Below are 26,566 nucleotides of genomic sequence, written 5' to 3'. Positions count from 1 at the left end.
TACAAACTGGCATACAGCCCAATCTGTAAACAAGTAAACCATTGGTTCATGCAGGGTAAGGAACATTTGGGAAGCAGAAATTATAATGATAATGTAATCTATGCTGTTTATTGTGTAAATAACCACAGCATTAATTGGAGGCTAGCAGTATTGTCTTCTAGCTAAGCAATAAATGACGCTTCCTCTTCCTGGAATGGAAATTCACATTATTGTCTTAAGTGCAATATATCATGTCATGAATAAATGTATGTGTGTTTTAACACAAGTGAGTGCCTCTTAAGTAGGTAAAACACAGTCTATATAGGCATTTCAAGGGTAAATGACTGCTTGAAACCACATGGAATACAGTTTTGCAGGTCCTACAAAACCTTTTTCTTAAGGGACCAAATTAAATGTGGGACCCAGTTCAAGAGAACAAAATAATTCGTTTATAATAAATTATGTATGTTACTTGCTGCAGAAATGCAATACACAATAAACATCATGAGCAGTAGTAACAACAAACCATCGGCTAGCACCCGTTACCTAACCTACCCGCTTATAACCTGAACCCATCCCAACAAATACCCTCTATTTATAGACCTGCATCCGATCTGCCCATTTCGGACATCACGAAAGGGGGCAGGGCAGACAAGCACCTATAAATTGGAGGAGTGAAAGGTCAAGGTTGGGGAGAGCAGAAGGCAGAGCTCAGCTCGAACCTGACCGCAACAAGGAAAACTCCTGTGGAAGTTGGCCTGAAACCACCCAACGGGTAAACCCGTGGGTGCCAGGCTGGCCTGCACATCAATAATGGGCAGCTTACGCTGCGTCCCAAAGAGTCATTGTCCTAGGAGGAGACTACAATGGGACTATATAAATATATCCTAATTTTTCAACAAAATTGAATAGCCGACTGAATTAGAAATAGTTCTGTCTCTAAAGACTCACAGATTGACAAAGTACTATATTTGACCAGATCATATGTACACTGTGTAGAGAACAGGTGCAACTGCAGCATCACCAGCTGACCATTGGTTTGAATTAGCATACATATTGCAAAAAGTGAATAAGGCCTAAGGCAGATGAGATGCACCAGAAAATGTAAGGAGCACAAAAGCAAGAAGGCACATTGTTCTATAGCAGGGGTCCCCAACCTTTTTTGCCTGTGAGCCACATTCATATGTAAAAAGAGTTGGGGAGCAACACAAGCATAAAAAAAGTCCCTTGGGGTGCTAAATAAGGACTATGATTGGCTTTTTGGTAGCCCCTATGTGCACTGGCAGCCTACAAGAGGCTCTACATAGCACTATACTTAGTTTTTATGCAATTAAAACTTGCTTTCAAGCTTGTAATTCCAAAAATAAGCACCTGCTTTGAACCCTGAGAGCAACATCCAAGGGGGTTGGAGAGCAACAGGTTGCTCACGAGCTATTGGTTGGGGATCACTGTTCTATAGCATGGTGCTGGCAGACATTAGCACAAATCTTAGTTTAGAATCAAAATCAACTGAGTGGTTGGCAATTTCACTTTGCAGCACTGGAGTACCTGCTTGATTCAGCCAGGGCATTACCTGCAAGGCGGTTGTATATTCTCCCCAAGCTTGAGTGGGTTTCCTCTGACAGTGCAAAAACATACAGGCTGTCTCCTGAATGGGCTACTGTATGTGTGAGTGTGACAGGAACACTAAATTGTAAGCCCCACTGGGGCAGGCTCTGATATAAACTGCGTTAAGAGCTGGGGAGTATGTCAGTGTTACAGAAAGGATTAAAACAATATTAAATGCAACAACAAAAAATCATGAAAACATGGCATACTGATGGCAGATATTGGCCAATATAAACTCCTGGCAGGAACAGATTAATCTGAAAACTCTTTTCTATTCCCAGAGGCATATTTATTAGACAAGCAAACGGTCTCACACTTTTTGTAGTGGGTATACGTGACCGCAGCTGACATCTGTTTGTAGCTTCCAACCTTTATCTTTCCAGCTCTGGCATCTGTCCCCCAGCCTCTCTTTAACCTTAGCTGCTGACAAGTGATGTATGTATTGTCAAGCCCCTGGAAATTACCCTTTCACTTTTCCAAGTGCCACCCGCTTGCTTTCCCTAACCCCCCTACAGGGTGTCTGAAAGAGGAGGGAGAGTAGAAAGATGGAAATGGCAAGCAGCCAACAGCCTGTCATCAGCTACAAAGTGGAAATGGCAGACGCTTGTGTGAAGCAGAAGAGGATCCTTTGATGCCATCTTCTACAGAAAGCGGTCAGACCTCATGGGAAAATGGTTTCCTCTTCACTTATACTTAACCATTAGAATACCAGTTTTGTACAATAGAGTTTTTATTTAAACTATTCATCACTGGCACAGAAAAGAGTTAAGAAGTAGGCTTCCCAGCATCAATTGATGCCTCCAGTACAAACTCTGCTGTGATCTCACACCAAAGCAACCAAAAGTGCCAATATCTACAAAGGGGGAACACATGCCCTATAAAACAGGAGTAATTTATGCATTTATTTTATGTTTAACAGTCAAAGACATGATTTCCAAAATTAAATATTTTGGGTAAAAGCACATTGCTGCACTCCCAGAAGAGAACGGTGGTGACACGTGCTCCTGTCACAGTTTTGTGTGTTGGATGATGAGATTTGCAATTAAAAGTGACAGATGGACATGAGCACTTTAACCACCGATGGGAAGTAGAGGTCAAAACAATGTGTGCAATTACCCTTAAAGGAAAACTATACCCACTGAACAATCTAGGTCTCTATAAGGGTCAGGGCACACAGGCAGATTCGGGGAGATTAGTCGCCCGACGACATCTCCTCTTCTTCTGGGCGACTAATCTCCACTAAACTGTCTCCCTGCCTTTCCGCCGGCTAAAATGAAAATCACCGGTGGGATGGCACTCAAAGCGATTTGTTTTCTGAAGTTGCCTCACGAGGGAAGGCAGGGGAGGCAGTTTGGGGAGATTAGTTGCCCCGAAAAAGAGGAGATTTGTCGCCGGGCGACAAAAATGGCAGTTCAAGACAAGAGATATACCAGTTTGATAAGATTCTTTAATATGTCACTTAATATGATATAAACTATGTGTTGCTTATTTGGGGGGTAGTTTTCCTTTAAGTTTAAAAATGGACACAATGCTCTTTTTTTATTGGCATAAAAATATAGACACAGCTAGCTACTGCCATGCACAGAATGGATGTAATCGGCCAGCATGTCCTAATCTTTTGCAAGCTGGTGACAGTAAGCTATTTCATTCAGAGGCACATTCGAAAGCTGGATGACATTTGTTGGGGAAGACAAGCCTTGCAGTCTATGTACAGACAGGGAGGCTCACAGTTATCTGCTGGATTGCCAAGTATCAATACCCAGTCAAGAGACCTACAATATCCTTCACTAGCCCATCATGAAGCACCGTTTCTTTAAGTGACTAGCAATTTTCATAGTACAAAAAGTAAAACCTATCAGTATAACATTAAAGTAACAGACATCATAAGACCTGTAATAGGAGAGGAGATACACTTCTCAGAAGGCACCATTCACTTCAGCTAGCTACATCAAAACCAACCAGGTCAACTATTTTTCACATTTGACATTTCATCTGGTGCGAGGCCCTGAATATTGAATGAAAATTATCTAACTGATAACACAAAATGAAAAAAGTTAGGTTGAAGACCCCTGGATCATATTTAAAGGTAATGCGGCAACCATAAAAAGGATTGACAACACTCTTTCTCACATAACAGCCAGGACAAGCTGCACGAAAATCCCTATTGTTCAACAATATTATGACCGAATTCAAATACTTTATGCCCAGCTTTATACCTACTAGACACGATGGCTCACATTTATTCAAAATGTAATTATCTAAGTGATTATACCATGGCAAACTCAGACAGCAGGTTATAGTATAAATAGCCTTACTAACACTCCCTCTAGATCAGTGGTCCCCAACCAGTGGCTCACGAGCAACATGTTCAGAAACCACTTGGATGTTGCTCCCAGTGGCCTCAAAGCAGGAGCAGAGCCTCATTTAGGCTGCCAATCGACATAGGGGCTACCAAATAGCAAATCATATCCTTTATATGGTACCCCCAGGAACTTTTTTCATGCTTGTGTTGGTCCCCAACCCTTTTCACATTTGAATGTGGCTCACAGGAAAAAAGGTTGGGTACCCCTGCAATTGATTCCTATACATTTATAAAAAATAAACCTTATTTCTTTACACCCCATAAACATTTATTCTGTGATTAATTTTTGTTATACTATCAAGCTAGCTACTTTCATATACCATATAATAAATCAAAGCTTTAAAAAAAATAAAAATAAAGTTTTATCATGCAGTATTGTGTTTAAATCGACATGTATCTCTACTGTATTTATGCCAGTATTCCTTCATAGTTCATACAAAAAGATTTAATATACACAAAAAAAATTATAGACAAGATTTTATACATACCATTTCTGTTTTAACTTTCTTTATGCCACAATTTTCTGCTTCTGGATCCTCTGGTTCAGTTTTAATCCCTACTACATTTATAGTGCTTCCACCATCCACAGCCATTCCCCCTCCTAAATGGTCCACTGCAGCCCCTGCTGCCTCTTGCAATGCTACTGTTCTAGCCACCATTCCTTGTGCTGGCTGTAGGACTCCAGAGGGCTCTTTCTCACCACCAACTCCTACCTCACTTTTGTCTTTTTTTGCTTTTCCACTCTCCTTCTTAGAGCTGGAAGAGATGCGAGAAGCCTTGCTAGATTTTTCACTGTTCTTGGAAGGAGCCACTGAGACAGATGGGGTTCCGGAACTACTTCCACTTTCCCCAGACCGTCCTCCTGCCTCTTTTTTGTTGGCCTCCCCAGCTGGAAACAGTCCAGAGGCGGCTTGGCTACTTCGACTTCCATCTTTGCTGCTTTTGCTTCTTTTAGATTTTGATTTAGACTCCTTGCTTTGACCACTGGGAACTGGTGTCACAAACTTAATGTTGTCTGGGAGAGTTGCTACTGCATTGGGGGCTGGCAAGCCCACCTCCTTGGAGCCAGACATCTCGAGCTTTTGCTGGTCTTTCTCTAAATCAGCATCCAAATCAATAATCAGATTCCCTACTCCAATATCCCATTCATCACCACTGTCGTAGGTCTCCACCGGATTTGTGTCCAGACCTTTCCCTCCTGGTGCGCCACTGCTCAAGGACATCTTAAGTGCACGCACCCTCCTGCGGCCTTAAATTGTTCCAGGGTTTGATACCAGCCAGCCCCTCTACTTCCCAGCATCCGCGTGATGCAAAGAAACACTGGTGCGAAGGGCAGCAGATTATTCCCAGGATATCCACGCTACAGAAATACAGCACTGGGTGACTGAAGAGACAACATTTTTACTGTAGACAAAGAAAGAAAAGGTAAGCTGTGGCATTTTCAACTTCAGGATAGCCAATAAATTAAGTGATACTTAAAAACATTCATATTTATGACACATTTAGACTTTTAGATAATAACTTATCAAAGTTTAAAAGCAGGGATTCAAAATACAATTCAGGCAAGATCAAGGCAGGACACAGAGAGGCACAGTTTATTTGAAAGCCTCATTTAACTTTATAACAATGCAAGATGGGAAAGTTTAGTCATTAATAATTATGTGAATGCAAGACAAAAGTTTAATGACAATACTGCATGCAGACAGCTGCAATAGCTCTCATTGTAGGACTCAAGGCTGAAATTGGTAAGACCAGAGTTGTCCAATCTGCCAGAATCAAATAAAAGATGTAAATATTGCAATTAAAAGGCACCCTCAATAGCCAGATTATACATGAAAACTCAACTTGACTTATTAAGCAATACATTTTGAATTTAGAATCCGAGACCTGCTATTTTAATTTTGCACAAAACACATTTATAAAATGTCACTTTTAGAATCCAGGGCCCTCGTTACTTCTTGTACAGGTATTATTTTAAATTTAAATTCAATTATTATTTGTATTATTTGGAAAAAATTGAGTCTATGGGAGATGACCTTTCTGTAATTCGGAGCTTAGTAAATGATGGGTTTCCAGATAAAGAATTCCATACATGTATCAGGCTGCTTTTGTGTGTAAATAGGTATGTTTGCCCATTTATTTATAAATAGGTATGTTTGCAAATAAATATGCTCGTGCTTTATAAATACTTAAGAATAAATCTGTGACTAGTTTGATGCTGACAACATTTAAGAATGTGTTCCTACCAAAACATAAGCACTACACAAAAACTGTAAGTGACCCAAACAAACATCTTTTAGTACTGTTCAAAACTAAAATATTAAAGAAGTACATAATAGAGTATAAATGCTTACCAAGCTGCAGCAAGGCACTACAGGGATCAAAGGTGGAAATGCCTTGCAGGCATTGTACTTAAAGGGGAACTCCACACAAATATAACTTAAACTTCTTGAAAAGTAAACATTATTTGAAGCAACTTTGCAATATACATTTCATGATTTTTAATGGTTCCCTAAGCCTAGCCCCTGCTCTCCTGCTAATCTGTCTGACTACTTTGCTAAGATGGCTGACTACTGTTACTTTGTATCAGCAGCCACCTGTCCTCAGCCTGCATCCTCCAAATCCCACAATTCCCTGCACACGTAATTTCAATTAGGAACAGAACATCACTGTGCAATGCATTGTGGGTTATGTAGTTCCTGCATGCTGTCTGTAAGCTGTGGAGAAGTTGTTACATTTTGTAACATCAGTGTTTAGTCCCTCCTTCCCTGCCAGGATTTCAAATGAAGCAAAAAGAGAAGAACTGTTAAACAACTGGATTTCAGCATAGAAAATGGCATTTATTCATACTTTTTGCCGAAACAGGTAACTGTGATGGGTATGTTAGGGGTTTCTGTGTTATGTGGGCCTCTTTATCAAATTTTGGTTTGGAAGTCAGAGTTCCCCTTTAAAGGGGTTCACCTTCAAACATTTTTTCAGTTCAGTTGGTTTCAGATTGCTCACAAGAAATAAAGTATTTTTTCCAATTACTTTCTATGTGACCATTTTTATAATTTTGAACTGTAAAGTGTCATTCTTCACCTTCTAAAGCAGCTCTAGGAGGGGGAATCCCGTTCTTTTACTGTTCTAAATTGATACATTTAGTTGATAGATTTGTTAACTTTGTCCCTGCTGAGCAGAATTCCAGAGTTTCATTAAAAGCAGTTGCTAGAATTGATACAATAGTTGCTAATATTCCATAGATACTTCTGAGAAATGTATCAACTAATTGTATGAATGCAAATTGTAACAGTTCAGAAAGCACCTGGATCACTGAGCTGCCAGACTGCGACACTACTACACTAAAGACATTTCAGCTATAGTGCCAAACTATTAAAAGCATCTGAGGAGAAAACTGCCTGTACGCCCATTATTACTTATTTTATATGCTTTGTACAGTTGTTTATTTTTTTCATTCTGCTTTCATTGGTGTTCCATTCCAGACTTTTCTTTGTAAAGGCATTGCCTTAAAGGAACAGTAACAAGAACATTAAAGTGGTTTAAAGGACCAACAATATAATATAGTGTTGCCCTGCATTGGTAAAAATCCAGTTTGCTTCAAAATGACTCCTATATAAACAAGCTGCTGTGTAGCCATGGGCGCAGCCGTTCAAGCACAGGATACACAGTAGATAACAGATAAGTTATGATTACTCCCATTGTATACCACAGAGCTTATGTTATCCTGTGCCTTTTCTCCTTTTTTAGCTTTGAATGGATGCCCCCGTGGCTACACATCAGCTTGTTTATATAAACTATACTACAGTTTCTGATGCAAACACACCAGTTGCAACAATACATTATGTATACATTACTTTAAAACACAAGTTTTTTGCTGTTACTGTTCCTTTAATATCTACACCCATTGTACACCCTTTAAAAAATTAACATCCTTTTCCCATACTCCCTGCTGTGTTTTATTTATTTGCACAATATTTCTGCCCTTTTACACTCTCTACATCAGTGCCCTTTATACACCCATCTTGTATCCTGTGCCCCCTTTATACCTTTTCTTCCAAACTTGCGTTTGCAGTGAAACCTTTGCCTCTCAGATCAGTGGCTACTAAACTGTGTGACTGCCACCCCTAGCAAGAAGGACTCAGTGTGAACTGTTAGCGTCAGATTTAGGGAAAATACCCATTTGCTCTTTTAGAAACAAATGAATGGCCAGCATGGAATTTAGTTAAGGTGAGATTTTGGATGAACTTATTTTCTGTATTCAATTTTACTGGAACTATGGCTGAACGACTGAAAATGTAAGATGAATGAAAAGAACAAGACTTGGGTAACAATGTACAGTCATATGAAAAAGTTTTGGAACCCTTCTTAATTCTTTGGAGTTTTGTTTATCATTGGCTGAGCTTTCAAAGTAGCATTTTCCTTTATATATAACATGCCTTATGGAAACAGTAGTATTTCAGCAGTGCCATTTATTGGATTAAGAGAAAATATGCAATATGCATCATGACAAAATTAGACAGGTGCATAAATTTGGGCACCCCAACAGAAACATTACATCAATACTTAGTTGAGCCTTCTTTTGCAAATGTAACAGCCTCTAGACACCTCCTATAGCCTTTGATGAGTGTCTGGATTTTGGATGTTGGTATTTTTGACCATTCGCCCATACAAAATCTCTCCAGTTCATTTCAATTTGATGGCTGCCGAGCATGGACAGCCTGCTTCAAATCATCCCATAGATTTTTGATGATATTAAAGTCGGGGGGCTGTGATGGCCATTCCAGAATATTGTACTTCTCCCTCTGCATAAATGCCTTTGTACATTTGTTTAGGGACATTGTATTATTGGAATATCCAACCCCTGTGTAACTTCAACTTTGTGACTGATGGTTGAACATTATCCTGAAGAATTTGTTGATATTGGGTTGAATTCATTCGACCCTCGACTTTAACAAGGGCCTCAGTCCCTGAACTAGCCCCACAGCATGATGGAACCTCCATCAAATTTGACAGTAGGTAGCAGGTGTTTTTCTTGGAATGAGTTGTTCTTCTTCCACCATACAAAGCGCTTTTTGTTATGACCAAATAACTAAATTTTTGTCTCATCATTCCAAAGCACTTTGTTCCAAAATGACTGTGGCTTGTCTAAATGAGCTTTTGCATAACAAGGGACTCTGTTTGTGGTGCGAGTGCAGAAAGGGCTTCTTTCTCATCATCCTGCCATACAGATGTTCTTTGTGCAAATTGCTCTGAATTGTAGAACAATGTACAGATACACCATCTGCAGCAAGATGTTCTTGCAGGTCTTTGGAGGTGACCTTTGTGTTGTCTGTAATCATTTTCACGATCCTCCACTCCTGTATTTTTCTGACCTGCTAGACTTGTGTTTTACAGCAACTGATTACATTCCTTACAGTTGAAACTGACAGTTTAAACCTCTGAAATAGCTTTTTGTAGCCTACAACTAAACCATGATACTGATCAATCTTTGTTTACAGATCTTTTGTGAGTTGCTTTGAGGATCCCATGCTGTCACTCTTCAGAGGAGAGTCAAACAAAAGCATAACTTGCCATTGGCCACCTTAAATACCTTTTCTCATGATTGGACACACCTGCCTATGAAGTTCAAGGCTTAACAAGCTAATACAACCAATTTGATGTTGCCAGTAATCAGTATTGAGCAGTTACATGCATTCAAATTAGCAAAATTACAACATTTTTGCACAGGCAGTTTTTCACATTTGATTTAATTTCATACAACTGAATACTGCTTCACTAAAAATTTTTGTTCAGAAAACACCCCAGTACTCAGATGTTCCTGGGAAATGAAAAACATACCACTGTTATCTTTTTTGTTGAAAGTGGAGTATGCAGGCTGAGAGGGGTTCCCAATTTTTTTCATATGACTGTATATAAATATGCAACACTAACAAGTATGCTACAGATTGCTGTCATATTAACAGTAGGGATGCCTCGAATGCAGGATTCGGTCCAGGATTCTGCAAGGATTCGGCCTTTTTCAGCAGGATTCGGATTCAGCCGAATCCTTCTGCCCGGCCGAACCGAATCTGAATCCTAATTTGCATATGCAAATTAGGGGTGGGGAGGGAAATCACGTGTCACAACACAAGGAAGTAAAAATGTTTTGTCAGAGAGCAATACATGTAATCTTTTGATCAGCTGCCAGAGTACTACAAAGTCCAGGAGTTCATTGCTTATAAGAACATTTTCTTCTCACTGTAACTTTATTTAACAGTTCTTTGGGAATGATTGTTTGCAACTAATCACACACAATCAGGGGTGTTCAAAAATTATAGGGTTCTAAATAAGGCCATATCTGCATTACAGTTAACCACATATTAATCGTAATCTAACTAGCGGTAAAGAGCATATACACAAAACACACAGATACAATATGCCACGAAGAGTACAATTAGAGAACATCTTGTGGGAATAGGATTCTATTTCTTTGTAATTACATAATCATAATGGTGTATCATGTTTTTAATAGACTGAGGAGTCAATATATAGGAATAAGTGAAAAATTCAAATGTATTTTCCCAAGAAAGGAACATGTGAAGCGACATCATCAACTATGATTGTTTGTTTTTTCACTCAGGCAATCAAGTTATTGCATTCCTTGCTGAGAGGGAATACAATGAGCTATTCCTTGGAGGAGCTCTAAATGGGTTGGAAACAATAAAGTACACATGTAGTTAAAAGCAGTGATTTTTTCAAGAATCTATTCACATTTGCTTGAATGAGAAAGACACTGGCTAAGGAAAGTGCTTTTAAATGCTTGCTTCAGCATTCCCCAGTGTTCAGACAACCACAATGCTGCCAAGAGAACTGTGCTAGTAAAATTCACCTTGTGCTATTGGCAAATTTCTTTATACTGTTTACTTTAATGCTATGTATGCCTGCCACTTCATGAAATTGAAATGCAAGCTCCATTAAGCAGCAACTAGGTTGATAAAGTGACCCCTAAAGATGATATTTTGGCTTCTGTATTTCTATTCAGCAGAAAAAAAAGGTGTCCCAAGATTCAAGACGTGTGTTGTTAAAGGGACTCTTTCAACATAATCTATCCCTTATTGGTGTTGGTATATTTCATTTAGTGAATACGTGTCACACAATGCCTCCTCTCTGTATAGGCATTTCACAGTCTTAAAACATGCAGGTTTAAACCATTAATACAAACAAAAGGCAGCTGGTGCGGTTTTGGGGCCCTTTTCACAGACTAAAATACCTTGTGCGTCATTGCCTAAAGGACTATGATACACACAGTGTTTAAACTGCTTCTCCACTACACATCACTGAATGATTTTCATTTAGGGCCCTTACTGTATTCCCCTGCAGTAATTTTTAAAGTGTTCCACTGTAGGGAAGCGCAGCACAAAATACAATCAATTCTGCTTAATTGAGCTGTACTCATAAAGGCGCATGTAAGCACCAAACGCATCATGTTGTGTTCAATCTGCTTTCGGTGCTTGGGGAACACAGGGTGAAAAGCCTGTGAGTAAGAACTGTAAGCTAAATGGTAAGGCCCATGGAAAAAGCCAAACCCTTCTTGCCTTACTGTATATCTATTGTTCCTTCACTGACACGTAGTCTCGATGTTACCTGCTTAAATGACTCTCAAATGACCCTTAGAGCCAGAGTGCTTTGTAAACAGAAAACTTTCCTCTATTCAGGTTTGCTTCTACTTCTTTAAATTATATACTACTTCTTGCCATCTTTACCGTATATTATTATTCAAAGGAGCAATAACCAACTGATATCACTCAAACTAGGCAGATTTGTGAATGATATCATTGTAGTTGTTTCCCTTCTGCCTTATTAAGTATAGGTCAAGAACTGTTTCCTTAAAAGAGAAAACTATATCTGTGCTCTCGTAAGTTAAGGTGGCCATATATGGGCAGATAAAGCTGCAGATATCGGTTGTTTGGACCAATTTGACAGCTTATCCGCCCATGTTTGGGGGCTTCCGACGGTTCTTCCCGATCGATATCTGGGCACGATATAGATCGGGAAGGTTTGATTTTTTTAACCGACCGACCCGTCGGGCCCCTTGGTGTATCGTAATTCGATCGTTCGGCCATACGGAAGACGTTTGAATTACCCCCGATATAGCCGTGTCATTAGTGGCATATCGGGGAAAGATCCGCCCGTTTGTCAATGTCGCCAAACAAGCTGATCTTTGAGTCTATGGCCAGCTTTAAAGGGATTCTGTCATGATTTTATGGTGTTGTTTTAATTTCTAAATTACACTGCAAATAATTCCCTCTACCATGTAAACATTTAATTCATAATCCAACAGGTGTATTTTATTAGTTGTAATATTGGTCACATGACTGGGGTCACCTGGGAAACGGTCAATATGTCTAGCCCTACGTCAGATTTCAAAATTAAATATTAAAAAATAAGTTTGCTCTTTTGAAAAATGGATTTCAGTGCAGAAGTCTGCTGGAGTAGCACTATAAAAGGATGCATTTTGTAAAAAAAAAATGCTTTCGAATGAGAGAATCCCTTTAAGTTTTTCTTCTAAAGGTAACAGAAGTGCATTATGCTGGGGACTCATCTGTGCTACGGTAGTCTAATTATCTACCTCACAAGACCCAAACATGGAGCAGATCTGTTTAGTTCAAGAAATAACCAAAACCATACTTTCTGAATCCTTCCCCCGGGCAGAGGCTCTAGACAAGGATGTCCACTCTCCCCCTACTTATTTGCACTGGCTATGGAGCCACTAGCAATGCACAACCCCACTCCTTAAGGGCCTGTGCTTCGGGGGGGGGGGTGGTGGAGGAGCGCATATTTCTATATGCAAACGATGCCCTGGTGCATTGCTGAGGTTGGTTTACCAATTCGGGGGGACGTCTCGGGGCTCCATGTTAACTGGCAAATGTCCACCTGTATGCAGCTAAACAATCATATGCACCCCCCCACAGAGTTACAAAGTGTGGAGGTGTTCAAATACTTTTGAGTGTGGGTCAACGCAAACCCATATAGATATAGAGTGTTAAACATAGACCCAATGCTACAACAATCAGGCACTAACTTCATGCATTGTTCGATCCTTCCACTTAACCTACTGGGGTGCATAAACCTCATAAAAATGGTGGTGCTTTCCAAACTGCTATACTTGTTTCATAACCTATTTACCAGACTTGACTCCATGGTACAACAAACAGTCTTGTATAAGACTCAAAACCCTAACAGCCCCCAAGAAGAATGGTGGTTTGGCGGTGTCACACTTCTTCCTATATTACTTAGCTGCCCAGCTAGTGTATGTAGCCTGATGGTTCTTAGAATACAATGGGTTTAAAGCAATGGTACTTGGGACATTTTGTCACCTGTGGTAAATCAGAGCTACCACAAGGTAATAAATGTCTCTAGTTTTCACCTTAGTGCAAATAATGTTAATCACTGCTTAGAAAACATATGTGTGCCTCATGAAGAATCTGTAGGTGTGAAGGAAACTAACGGTTGGCACCCTAAATCTAGAACCGATGCCAAGCACCCTGGTCTCGGCTCATTTAGTGCTTTTGCCTGTAGCAGCTGTCTTTGGCCTCGGGAGGAGCCCTCAGCTACTCAGGTCTTAAAACAAGAGGTGCAAGGGTTCTAGACAGGCAGAGGGGCACAACTGTAAGCAAAGTCTTTGGGCAGAAGGTCGAGGTACAAGGCGATAGGCAATAGAGTAGTCAGATCATGCCTGGTCGGGGCAGGCAGAGAATAAACATAGTCAGGCAGGCAAGGGTCAAACCAGGAAGTCAATCAGAGGGGTTAAGCACAATCAAAGTCGGTAATCAGGCAAAGGTCAGAATTCAGAAGTCAGGATAAACAATAGCCAGGCAAGGGTCACAACAGGAATCAAAACAGATAAACAGATTAGCACAATGCTCAGAAGCTCCAGGAACAAATCCTATAACGGGCAATGATCAACAGCGGAATTGCGCCTTAAATAGCGTTTGATTTTCGCGCAAGCGTCATCACACCAGCGAGTCCGCATCAATATAAGAAACGAGACGGGGGCGGCCGAAGAGAAGCGGCGTGTCGGGCGTCCCCGCCGCACAACTGGACCACCAGGTTGAGTGTCTTTTATTACAGAAACGAGAGGTGTTACCGTGGACATCATGGACACTGTAGCACAGGTAACGACAAAATGTCCTGTGTGCCACTACCCATAGATTCCTGTGTAAAAACCAACTAACTATACCATTGTGTATAAAGAGTACATTCATCCTATTTCAATTTAAATGCCTACTCACCATGGCTACATTGCAGCATATTTATATAAAATACAGAAGTGTTTATAAAGTAAACACGCTAGTGCAGAGCAACTCCGCAGTATATTTTAATTACTTCAAAACTTTTATTTTATTTTTTTAATACTGTTTCTTTAAACTGCTCTAATTGCCAAATCGAACAGAAGTATAAAATTAACAATAAAGACTCAAAGTGACTCCAATAAGCTGCAGTATTTTCATTTACAGGCTAGAAAGAGGCAGAACTGGAGGGTCTATAAGGAAAGATGGATGGAAAACACCCCCACAAAAACAAGGAGTAATGGCACATCTCTAAAGTGGGAAAAAAAACATTACATGAACCTGCCCTTCAAAACTCACCTTGGCTTGATTCCCATGATTAAGATTAGAGACTGTGGCGCGGTTTTTAAAAAGCTGACTGCTGCGTAAATACACTAGCGTAACGTGCCATTGCCTAAATTTGAAACGGCTAGTGTATTTACGCATCTGTCAGCTTTTTCTTTTTTAAACTGCACCGCGGACTGCGCCAAAACCGCGGTGAGAATCCGCACACGTGGATTTCCTAAGTTTGCCGAGGCGTAAAAATACCACTTCAGGCTATGGACACGTGTGGATTATCGCCATGGTTTCAGCGCAGTTAAGATATAGATAGATATATATACGCTATCGGTTACAAGTTTAGGCAATGGCACATTACGCTAGTGTATTTATGAAAGTCTGCATGTGTCTCCATAGCCTAAAAAGCATACCATGTTACTTGATCAACATGCAGCAGAAAGTTAGTAATTCTTTAGTTTAGTTTAGTAATCCTTAAAGGGATACTGTCATGAGAAAAAAAAAATTCAAAATGAATCAGTTAATAGTGCTGCTCCAGCAGAATTCTGCACTGAAATCCATTTCTCAATAGAGCAAACAGATTTTTTTATATTCAATTTTGAAATCTGACATGGGGCTAGACATATTGTCAATTTCCCAGCTGCCCCAAGTCATGTGACTTGTGCTCTGATAAACTTCAATCACTCTTTACTGCTGTACTGCAAGTTGGAGTGATATCACCCCTCTCCCTTTTTCCCCCCAGCAGCAAAACAAAAGAACAATGGGAAGGTAACCAAATAGCAGCTCCCTAACACAAGATAACAGCTGCCTGGTAGATCAAAGAACAGCACTCAATAGTAAAAACCCATGTCCCACGGAGACACATTCAGTTACATTGAGAAGGAAAAACAGCAGCCTGCCAGAAAGCATTTCTCTCCTAAAGTGCAGGCACAAGTCACATGACTAGGGGCAGCTGGGAAATTTACAAAATGTCTAGCCCCATGTCAGATTTTGAGAAATGGATTTCAGTGCAGAATTCTGCTGGAGCAGCACTATTAACTGATGCGTTTTGGGAAAAAAAAAATTCCCATGACAGTATCCCTTTAAGTAAGTTTCATTCTTTAAAGAAGAACGAAAGGTAACAACTAACCACTTCCCACTGCAACAGTTCACACATTGTTCTAGCCGATCGCTAAGATTTTAGCCCACAATCTAAAAATGAAGTATATAACTCGTTTTTGGTTGATCAAAATTACAACCTTTGTCTCCGAATGCCGCTGTCATCTTTGCTAGCTAAACGCTACTACCCATGCCAACATTTTACTTGTGAGCATGCGCGAATGATCCCTCCCCTTGCCCTATATAAGCATGCCATCGTAGCGAGGAGGATCAATTCGTTACTTACACTTGCACAAGGATACTCAAGGCTGCCAGAGGCAGTGGGGAGGAAAGAGAGACTTATTTTGGTGACATCATCCGACTAAGAGATTCTATATCTCGAAGCAGCACGCTTGCTACAGAGTGCAAACAATAACACACAAATAAGTAAGCACAGTACTTTTAGTTCACCTTTCTTTATCCTTTAAAGGGAAGTTCATCCGATGTGAAGTTTCCCATTTCTTGCCTCTGTGACTGTTTGACTACTACTTAACCAGTCACTGATCACTAGGTGAGGGCGCAAGAGGAGGTGTTAAGTGGAGCCTTTCTCCAATGGTTTACTGTAAGCATGCAGTAAGTCTTTAAATTAAAAAAAAAAATGCAGTTTTAAAATGATTTTTGCAATAGGGACACATGGGGAGGAATTTCACAAAAGGCGAAGTTACCGTTTAAAAAAAAAAAATCACAATATACTGATATATGCATCAAGTAGTATGTTTTGGTATGAATGGAAATGTTCACTTTTTCTGCAAAAGAAATAAATTTATGTAGCAAATATCAATCATTTTTATTTTATTAATAATTAAGCTAAGTGCTCAACTGAGTGCTTAACCTAATGTGCCTTAGGTCTTTTCCTTCTGGAGAACGAAGTCAGAGAACCACTCCTCAACCATGTCCTGATATTGCCAGTTATAAGAACTGCTGAGCATTCCCATTCCCTACTTCACTGCCCAGTGGCCAACAGGATCAATGCTGTGCAAGTGAAAGAGTGCAAGTGAAAGAGTGCAAGTGAAAGAGTGCAAGTGAAAGAGTGCAAGTGAAAGAGTGCAAGTGAAAGAGTGCAAGTGAAAGAGTGCAAGTGAAAGAGTGCAAGTGAAAGAGGAAAGAGTGCAAGTGAAAGAGTGCAAGTGAAAGAGTGCAAGTGAAAGAGGAAAGAGTGCAAGTGAAAGAGTGCAAGTGAAAGAGTGCAAGTGAAAGAGTGCAAGTGAAAGAGTGCAAGTGAAAGAGTGCAAGCGAAAGAGTGCAAGCGAAAGAGTGCACCAAAGAAGATTCTTACCCGCTACAGTCTCTGCATCTGGCTTCATCCAAAGATGGGATGAGCACTTTATTTACTCATTAATAAAACACAATGTTTTCCTATAATGACTATTAGGCATTACTGATGCTTTTTATCACTGCACTATGAATACATCCAAACCATACTTTCCAAAACAAATACAAATGGAGAATTCTTAAAAAACTTTCAGTTAAATTTTCATTTAAAGTGACCTTTAATGTTTAATGACCCGATATCTTGAATGTAAGGAAATATTGCTGCTGCCTCACACATTTGTTAGTTTCTACCAGAGGGCTCCAATAAACATCCAGTGGGCAGGACTAACAGCCGGCACAATGGAAACGGGGGCGATGAGACAAAAGATCATTTAATCCCCTTGTTCTCAGTTTGATTTGCACCACCAGTTTCAAGATGTTTTGCACCTTTTCTATGTTCTCAAATCAGCCACTACCTGCACATAAAATATTTTGTATATAAATGCAGGTTGTATTGCAAAGAGGTCCGAGTGCATGAAGGCAGTGTAAAGAAGGAAGAGTGGAGGCGGGAGTGAAAATGAAGGGGGAGGTGTAATACTAAGGTCAAACTAGAGGGGAAAAAAGGATAAGAAGGAAACAAAAAAAGGAAAATGGGTCAAACAGAAACAGGGACATTACACAAAAAAACCCGTGGTGTAGGGTGAGGGGGCTGGGGCAGCTGTAGTGCCTTGGATACCACTATTATTGTGGTAACCCAATCTACTGCTGCAGATGCTCAGGATAAAAGAAGAGGGATCCCAGACAATTGAAGAGGGGGTGGAGGGAGGGGTTGCACAATTTCCCATGCTAAATCCCCTCCTGGTGTATGGAGACAATTTTGAGGAGCCGGTACGAGATGTTGTACACTCATCAGCTGGTAAAACATGACTGACCTTCTCCCACTGGGTGCTCTGACTAACAGCCTCATTCGGCTCAATTTGGCAGTATAAAAGAAAGCAGTAGAAAAATCCATAATGTTTTTAAGATTTGGTTATCTGGCCAAATGCAGATATTTAATTGGATAATAAATCAATTGGTCAAATGTGAATCATGGCTTGGTGCAACCTGGACAATAATGCAATTTTGTACTGTCAAGATCCTTCTCGCAGATCAAATATGAGATTTTGTTGAAATGATTTGCTGAAAACCTGGTAGACATAATAAACTAGGGATGCACCAAATCCAAGATTCCGTTCGGGTAAATCGAAGTGCCTCGCCTAACCAAATCCTAAAAATCACGTGACTTTTTGTCACACAAATAAGTAAAATTTGATCTCATAAACAGTTCTCTTTACCCCTTCCTTGCCCTAATAGGCATATGCAATTAGGGTTCGGATTTGGCTTGGTATTTGGCCAAATCTTTCATGAAGGATTCTCGATTCAGCAAAATTCCAAAGAGTGGATTCTGTGCACCCCTATAATAAATAGAATGAACTATCAATGAAGAAAGCTAATGCTAATATATTTAGAAACAATTCAATTAAATTATATCCAAATTAGGGATGCACTGAATCTATTTTGGATTCGGCCGAACCCCGAAACCTTTGAGAAAGATTCAGTCGAATACTGAACCAAATTTGAATTTGCGTATGCAAATTAGGTGTGGGAAGGGGAAAACATTTTTTACTTCCTTGTTTTGTGACAAAAAGTTACACAATTTCCCTCCCCGCCCTTAATTTGCATATGCAAATTAGGATTTGGTTGGGCCAGACAGAATGATTCGGCCAAATCCTGGAATCGGTGCATCCCTAATCCAAATGCTAATTAAAATATGATGAGCATTTGCAGCAAGTAAAAAAAACTGCTAAAATAGTGCTACCCTGACTGTGGCCCTCCTAACAGAGAAACAGATGGCTAAACTACTAACTCATATAGCTATGGTATGTCCAACCATGGACCTCCAGTTGTACATGATCTTCCATTCCATCACACCTACAGCTTTTAAAAATCTGTGAATGAAGTTTCCAATTCAACTACAACTAAATGGTTATGTGTGAGGTAAACTGACCACATATGCTTCAAATGGATTGACCTTTTCTGTTTTCCAAGCAATAACTCTGTTCTCCTACAAGCCTGTCCAGCTTGCATCGTGCTTGCTACACTGCTTCAGAAGACAGGCAGAGAATACAAAACCCCAGAAAATAAAAGTTTTTAATAACAATTGCAAATAAATCTGAAACCATGGAAAAGGAGAGTGTAAAACCAAAGATACATTTTTGTAACTATGTATCTTCCCAAAAAACATAACTTTTTAGTAGATTTCAAGTTATTTGAAAAAGGAAATTACTATTAAAAGTAGTATCTGTCCCTTCTTGTAATCTGCACTGGTGGTTCTCACAAACTGTTTTCAATTGCAGTTTATCTTTTAAATCACTGAAAACTTGGAAAGCAGCTTATATATACACTTTCCTTCATTATGCAAAAAAAAAGTTTGGGTGGCTTTCCCCTTTAACTGTACAAAAAAAGTAAGTTAGCCTAAATGGGAAATCAGGCCAACTGGTCTTTCAGTTTAAAGCATTTGTCAGACCACAAATGTAGGTTGATACTTCCTCTACGACCATGTGATCAGACAGATAAACCCATGTTACGAGCAAAGGAATCTGAACTTTCATATCCATTGTTTCTGCATATAGTCCCTACAATTCTTTTTCCTTAATTATAAGAATATAAGCTTTCCCAGAAAACAAGCATAACTTGGTCTTTCAGGGCAATAGCACGCACAATGATTCTGGGCGTTTTGTTGACAGAATATTTAGTAGACAAACTACCCAGAAATGCTTTTCATTCACTGCAATTGCCTGGACCAGCATTTATGGGTGGAAAATTATGCGACTCATGAGTGCACAGAACATGTTCAGATGTTTGCCACTGAAGTAAAGAGATTACAGGAGTTTTGTTACATTACCCAACAGTAGAGCTACTAAATACTGTAATCAGCCAGCTGCAGTTAAAACAATGAAATGGTTACACCCAGGTGAAAATTTTTCCAGTGTTACTAAATGAGCCCCACTTTATGCCACTGTCCAAAAGCCTTTTAATTTGGCACCATGAAGCAGGGATCACTTAGAAATGTTGGATTCTCTGTTTCCAACGGACCCCTGCCAAGTGTCTGCCACAAGCAGAAGGTCTCACATTCATTTAAATGGAAGGTAGACAGTTTACAGGGGAAGAAATTAGTACTGCTGCAGTTAACTGGAGAGGAATACAGCAGTCAAAATGCCATTCGTGCAGTAGGCCTAAAACTACTCTTCCTCCATAAGGAAGATGTAAACACAAGTAATATTACACAACAGAAAAAGGATGGAAAATAAAATAAGAAAATATAAAAAAAAAATCTTTGTCCTACAGATATATACATAATACATTCTTATAAATAATAGATTTGTATATGATAGCAGAATTGTTTAAAAGAGAACATAAACCCTTTTACTGTGTTTATTCGATTAGTCCCCTGCAGATCACACAGAACGAATATAAAATTGAATCTGGCTGTTCACAAAGGCACACAGAAATCATATACACTCATTTCTACTAAAGTTGGATGAGATTTCTCAGCGTATGATTGGGCGAGTTTCCATAACTTGGAATAACATTAATGGAAAGGCATTCAGAAATCACACAAGACCTCAACAAAAGTCAACTGCTTAGTGCCCTTGCAAGACTTTATTCCATGGAACTCAATCTGGAAGCCTGCAAGAGGCCTCAATCTCATTCAAAAGCTTGAATAAGAGAGTAGGCAGATTTTCATGAAAAGTATCTGTAGACATCTTGTTTACTCTGCAAGATACACACACAACATATTTTTGATTTCGTAATCTATAACGGTTTAGAACATTGCCCCTTTAAATGCCAATTTACAAAAAGATTTCATTTTGCTGCATTGTTTATCAGTGGCGTAACTACCGGAGGGAGCAGGGGGTGCAATTGGAAATCGGCACGGAGGGGGATTGTCCCGGCTGCAAGGCCCGCACCCACCTAGTTACGTTACTGTTTATCCTCACGTACACAAAATAATGCCGTCGGATTTGGCATGAGCTGCACTTTCCTAAATACATAATTGTTACAAGTCACATGGGTGAATATATCTCATGTACTTAATGTATTTTTTCTTTTTCAGTACTGTAGCCGATATAAGAATTAGACGACCGGAAAAAATTCAATTGTATTATCTACAATTGTTCTGCGGTACCATTGCTATTGATACAATAAACACAGGGAAATATCTAAGCACTGATTTGCCTTATTGAGCTGGTCAGCCATTTCTTCTATTGCACTATATCCCCTGGACTGAGCACTAGGCTGTGTACACTCACCGGGCTAGGGTGAGCTTTGATACATATATACCAGCACCAAAATTCCAATTACAACCTGCAGCCTATTTAAGGCCTTGTGGAAATGGAGAAAATATGCATAATGCTGCCATTGGGAAACATGAAATGAAAATGTATGCATTTCTGAGTGCAGCATTTGATGTCAGCATAATGATAAATTCCCTATGTTGGTTGTAATCGTGAATCCATGCAAGGAATATAACGGTGATTTAGACAGGTGTCAGTAAGGTCTAGTTACCCTCATAATGTCTATCTTGATCACAAATAATCATGGAGCGTTTGCTTTCTCTGCAATATGAGGGAGAACTCCTACACCAATCCCTTGTTTCCATCACATATAATCATGTGTATTTAGTCACACTGCGTGCTTATCATGTATTTACTCGAGCATGTCAATGAGGCAGCACCCGATCCATTGTTAAACTACAACTCTCAAATCAACAGCTACAGAAGCTCATGTAGTTCAACAACACCGGAAGGAGCCCAGGAAGAACAAAGCTGATACAGTGTAGTGTTTCATTATGTAACGGTTAAATGTGCAAAGTTGGTGCACAGATGGACGTGTGTCTGCTTGTATCCGTGTACACAATGACACTTCCAAATAATACTCATTCACAATCATACACGTACCAAAATAACTAACAGCACACCCATAACAATACATACACTGTCAATGACACGCAACACTTGTACAATGCTTACAGCTATAAACAAGATTATTACCCAAGTACTCGGGATATCACCCTCTCTCCGGCCTCAAGTGTCCTCCATCTTGTACTATCCAGATGAGCTCCCAGGGAAACTGTCAATCGGAACCTGGGTAGCACCCATCCCTGCTCCCTCCCCCACACTTTGTCAGGGACACAATTACTCCAGGGTCAGGCTGAAACGTACGCACAGGCCGCAGCCAGATTCGGACCAAGAACAAAATTACGCTTCCGGCGCTGCCGGGGACACGCCCACTGATCCGACCGGGTTCACGCCTCTTCCCGTGGTACGTCATCAGCGACGCCTTTGATTACGTCCAAAACAACGCATCGTGTATCGAAGGAAGCCTAGTGGAAAGTCACGTGGCTGTATAGCCATGTGACCAACTAATCTTTATGGTGTGGGAACATCAGGATCAGGGTTGCCAGGTCTGATTTTTAAAACCAGCCAAAGAATACCACAATATGTGCAGTAAAAAGAAAAGTATACTAAATAAATGAATATATATGTGTATATATAAATATATATATATATTATGCCTTTTTTTAAAATTTTCACAGTTTACCAAATTCTTCCATGAAGCAAAATGGGACTGATATTTTACAGGCTTCGTTGGTTGATCCCAATGTTATTAATAGGGAAAAAAAGATAAATATATAGGAAGGCTGGTATTTTTTTCCAGAAAAAGTGGCAACCCTAGCAGGGGTGCTCAGGAGGTATAGGGGTCAAATAAGGCCCTAATACTAGGGATGCACCGAATCCAGGATTCGGTTCGGGATTCGGCCTTTTTCAGCAGGATTCGGATTCGGCCGAATCCTTCTGCCTGGCCGAATCCGAATCCTAATTTGCATATGCAAATTAGGGGCGGGAGGGAAATTGCGTGACTTTTTGTCAGAAAACAAGTAAGTAAAAAATGTTTTCCCCTTCCCACCCCTAATTTGCATATGCAAATTAGGGTTCGGATTCGGTTCGGTATTCGGCCGAATCTTTCGTGAAGGATTCGGGGGTTCGGCCGAATCCAAAAAAGTGGATTCGGTGCATCCCTACCTAATACATATATAATTTCAACATACCTCCCAACATTTTGGAAGTAAAAAAAATTTTGCACATAGAACAGCAATTTTTTGACCACACCCTTTCTGTGACCACACCCGCTAATTACCATGTTCACTTTACAAAATTTGGCAGGCTATGAAAGTTTGAAAATATTTCTCCTTATCTAAACTGTTTTTTTGTGTCTCAAAATTGTTACAAAGTATCTTATTTGCACCTGTTAGCTGTTCTGGGCTCTGCTAAAAGCCAATTAAGTGAGAAACTGTGTTTCTTTTTCTGGCTGTTCAGTGCAGAGAAAATAAGGACTTTTCAGTACAAATGAGGGACTACAGGTTGAGCTGTCAGAAGACAGGGACAGTTGGGAGGTATGTTTCAATAAATATTGATAAAACAGGTCAACCTCTAGACATTTTGGTGGCCAGCAGAAATTTAAATTGTCTGAAATTGAGGAAAGTCACTGGAAAACGCGAGAATGCTTGAGGGACAGAAGACTGAGGTACAGAGCCAGACTCCTGCCTTCTACACAAGTCAGTCCCATTGCATGCTGGTTATTGTAGTCTTACATTTACTTGGCAGTTGGCAAATTGTTAAACAAAAACTACATTACCCAACATGCATTGGGAGACAGGCTTGGCACATTAAGACAAGAAAACATTTGGCTTATTTCCAAAGTACAAATCAGCCAAAGGCCCCAAAAGTAGCCTAAATCAACACCTTGGCTAGTTTGTACTTTCAAAACCCACCTGGGCTTTAAATTAGTAGCCCAATATGGCTGGAAAATCGCCAACCTGGCAACCCTGATCAGGATTTCTTGTTTCCTTTTGTTCTTTGACCTTTACCAAATCTAATGTATTATTCCAAATTTCACTTTCCGTCTCGCTCTCTAAGAAGGGCTACATAAAGCTGACAAATAGGGTACAAGAAATGATATAATACTCTAATTTGACTTTCACTCCTACACTTCTTCCTGTTAGAGTTGCATTATTTCCTGCCAGGTGAAATATATACGGATATATATATATATATATATATATATATATATATATATATATATATATATATATATATTACAAAGAAGTCTGTCTGGGCTTCATTCCTGTCCTGTGTATTGCACAAAAATAGGGAATGCCAGCTAAAATGACATCGGTATTAGCAGTATGCAGGCAATTAAACTGCTTAATATTTTTAGTAGTGTGATAGGAAATGGCTACATGTTGCAATCCCACGTGGACATTGTGAGAACATACAAACTGCATGCAGATAGTGCTCTATTAGCAATAAAGCCAAGGTCCCCAAAAGCCAAGGTCCCCAAATAAATAAAGCCAAGGTCCCCAAAAATTCAAGATAACTATAGTCACAATGTACCCTTTACTGATATGCGGGCCAGCCTGAAGGCAGTGGGTCAGGTGGGTTCACAAATTGAACTTAAGGGCAGGGGCCTGCTAAAATGAAAAATCACCTGCACCAATGCACTTGCGGCACTTTGATTTCCAAAGTCACCCAAAGTTTCCTCATGAGGCAACTTTGGGTGACTTCAGAAATCAAATCCCCGCGAGTGCCATTGTGCTGGCGTTTTCTCATTATAGTAGGTGGAAGGCAGGGGGAAGGCAGTTTGGGAGACTGTTGCCCCGCAGAAGAGTCTGAAACACAAGAACCCACCAGCCCACCCTGGTCTCCCCAACACGAGTAGGTCCGGTGCGCAGTCTCAGGGATCGGCACCCTCAATTATTAGTAGTAAAAAGAAGATGAACGGCACTGCGGACTCCATGCAAGCGGGACAAGCCCTGCGTGTTTATTCAAGGTAATGTTTCGGGGGTGTGCCCCTTCGTCAGACAAGTAAACCACACCTCAGAGTGCACATTTAAACTCTCCATACTGCATATTAATTAGCATACAGTTAATTGCTACACATAACAATTGGTTGATAAATTTACATAATGTCAATCCTTTATATGTTAGACAACCAGAAAACAATGATAATGCCAAAAATAAAAACAAAATTAATAAAGTCGACATGAGTCCAAAATAAATAATTCAGAAAAAATAATATATGAACAAAATCTAGAACAAAATACAGAAAAAAATCAATCCCTTCATCAACCAATTGAAAAATTACCCTGTGGGGACAAAACCCTGTACAAAAAGTTTATAACAGTTTTTATAAAAGTTAAAAAAATGTATCAAGATTCCAAAGCTTGAAACGCTGATTGGTACATTATACAATGTTACAACAAATAAATTGCTTTTTACCTTGCCTTTGCAACATCGATTCAATTCTCATATCTGTAAGGTAAAGGGGAAAGGCAACATATTAACATTGCTACAGATAATAGGCTAGGTTAAATTCCTCATTAAGTCTCTGTGGGACTTTTGTTTGTAAAATCCAAATCCAGTGGCACTCTCTCTCTGTAGTAAAATTTTTTTATTATCCTGATGATTATTCATAGTGATTTTTTCAAGTATCTGCCATCTTAAATAAGCGACTCTATGACCCTTTTCAAAGAAATGTCTAGCCATAGCAGTTTCCCTTCTTTTTTATTTGTATCTTTCTCATCATTTTGATTAATAGAGGTCTGGTAGTTCCATATTGTGCTTTAGTGCCCCGCAGAAGAGTCAATTAGTCGCCAGGCGACTAAATCTCCCTGAATCTGCCCGTGTTCCCCTGCCCTAAGGTAAACAACATTTATAGGATAAAGATGCATTTTGCTGTAAAGTAGGGCATCTGGTGTGACATCCCAATGGCTTGTCTGCCCCTGCTACCTAAACACTGAACTTAAAATTAGTATTCACCTTACAAAAGAAGCAAGTTTTATGATTTAGGGCCATATCGGTCCATAGATTATTTGTGGCTCACGTTTCGTCTCCATTACTCTAATCTGTTCTTGGATACTTTGTCATAGGAATATGACCAGCAAGTAGTCAAGGAGCCGGGATTTTCCTGTTATGAGATTAACATGGTAGTGGAGTACAGTGTCAACAACATCTTGTGTTATCAGGTCACTCCTTATTTCACAATGCAGTCTTCTGTTACAAAACCACACCTTCTTATCATAGTGCTTCACTACAAAACATGACATGTCATTCTAGATTGATTGTCCATGCATGTCTAGCTAAAAATGTGCCTGGATAATTTTGGCAACATCTCTTGGTTGGACACAAAGATATTCGAATTTTCAATTTTCAATTTTTTTTTCAAATTCAAATCTAATTTGGACTATTCCCTGGTCAAAGTACACAAAAAATAGCTTGAAATTTTAATTTTTGGAATTCGAAAATTCACCTCGACCTTTGATAAATCTGCCCGCTAGTGTTCAGAAGATACAATGCTACAACTAATCTAACAATTCAAACTCATAGCAGTTGTTATATATTTCCAAACAGCAGAAACATTAATAAAAAAAATCACACCACTTAAAATTGTATAACTACTATTGTATTAAACAATCAAACAAAAAAAGTGATCCCTTAGTAAATAGATTTATGCTGCAGTAGAA

At 39.6% G+C, this 26,566-nt stretch overlaps 1 protein-coding gene across 4 annotated transcripts in view; it reads right to left on the bottom strand.

Moving 5' to 3' along the window:
* The window catches only part of znf609.S (zinc finger protein 609 S homeolog), a 47,207-nt gene extending 24,896 nt beyond the window's left edge, over positions 1 to 22,311 (bottom strand). For 2 of the 4 annotated variants that reach the window (XM_018255550.2, XM_018255551.2), the window contains exons 1-2: positions 22,035 to 22,311; positions 4,438 to 5,353 (exon numbers count right to left, since the gene is read on the bottom strand). In XM_018255550.2, the coding sequence (XP_018111039.1) occupies positions 4,438 to 5,172 (735 nt within the window). In that variant the 5' untranslated portion in view covers positions 5,173 to 5,353; positions 22,035 to 22,311. The remainder of the gene's footprint in view (positions 1 to 4,437; positions 5,354 to 22,034) is intronic. The other 2 variants (XM_018255549.2, XM_018255552.2) reach the window with 2 other exon arrangements.
* Between the last annotated feature and the right edge of the window lie 4,255 nt (positions 22,312 to 26,566).

Source organism: Xenopus laevis, chromosome 3S (genome assembly GCF_017654675.1).
Source record: "Xenopus laevis strain J_2021 chromosome 3S, Xenopus_laevis_v10.1, whole genome shotgun sequence".
Lineage (NCBI taxonomy): Eukaryota > Metazoa > Chordata > Amphibia > Anura > Pipidae > Xenopus > Xenopus laevis.
This window is presented reverse-complemented; position numbering and strand designations above follow the sequence as displayed.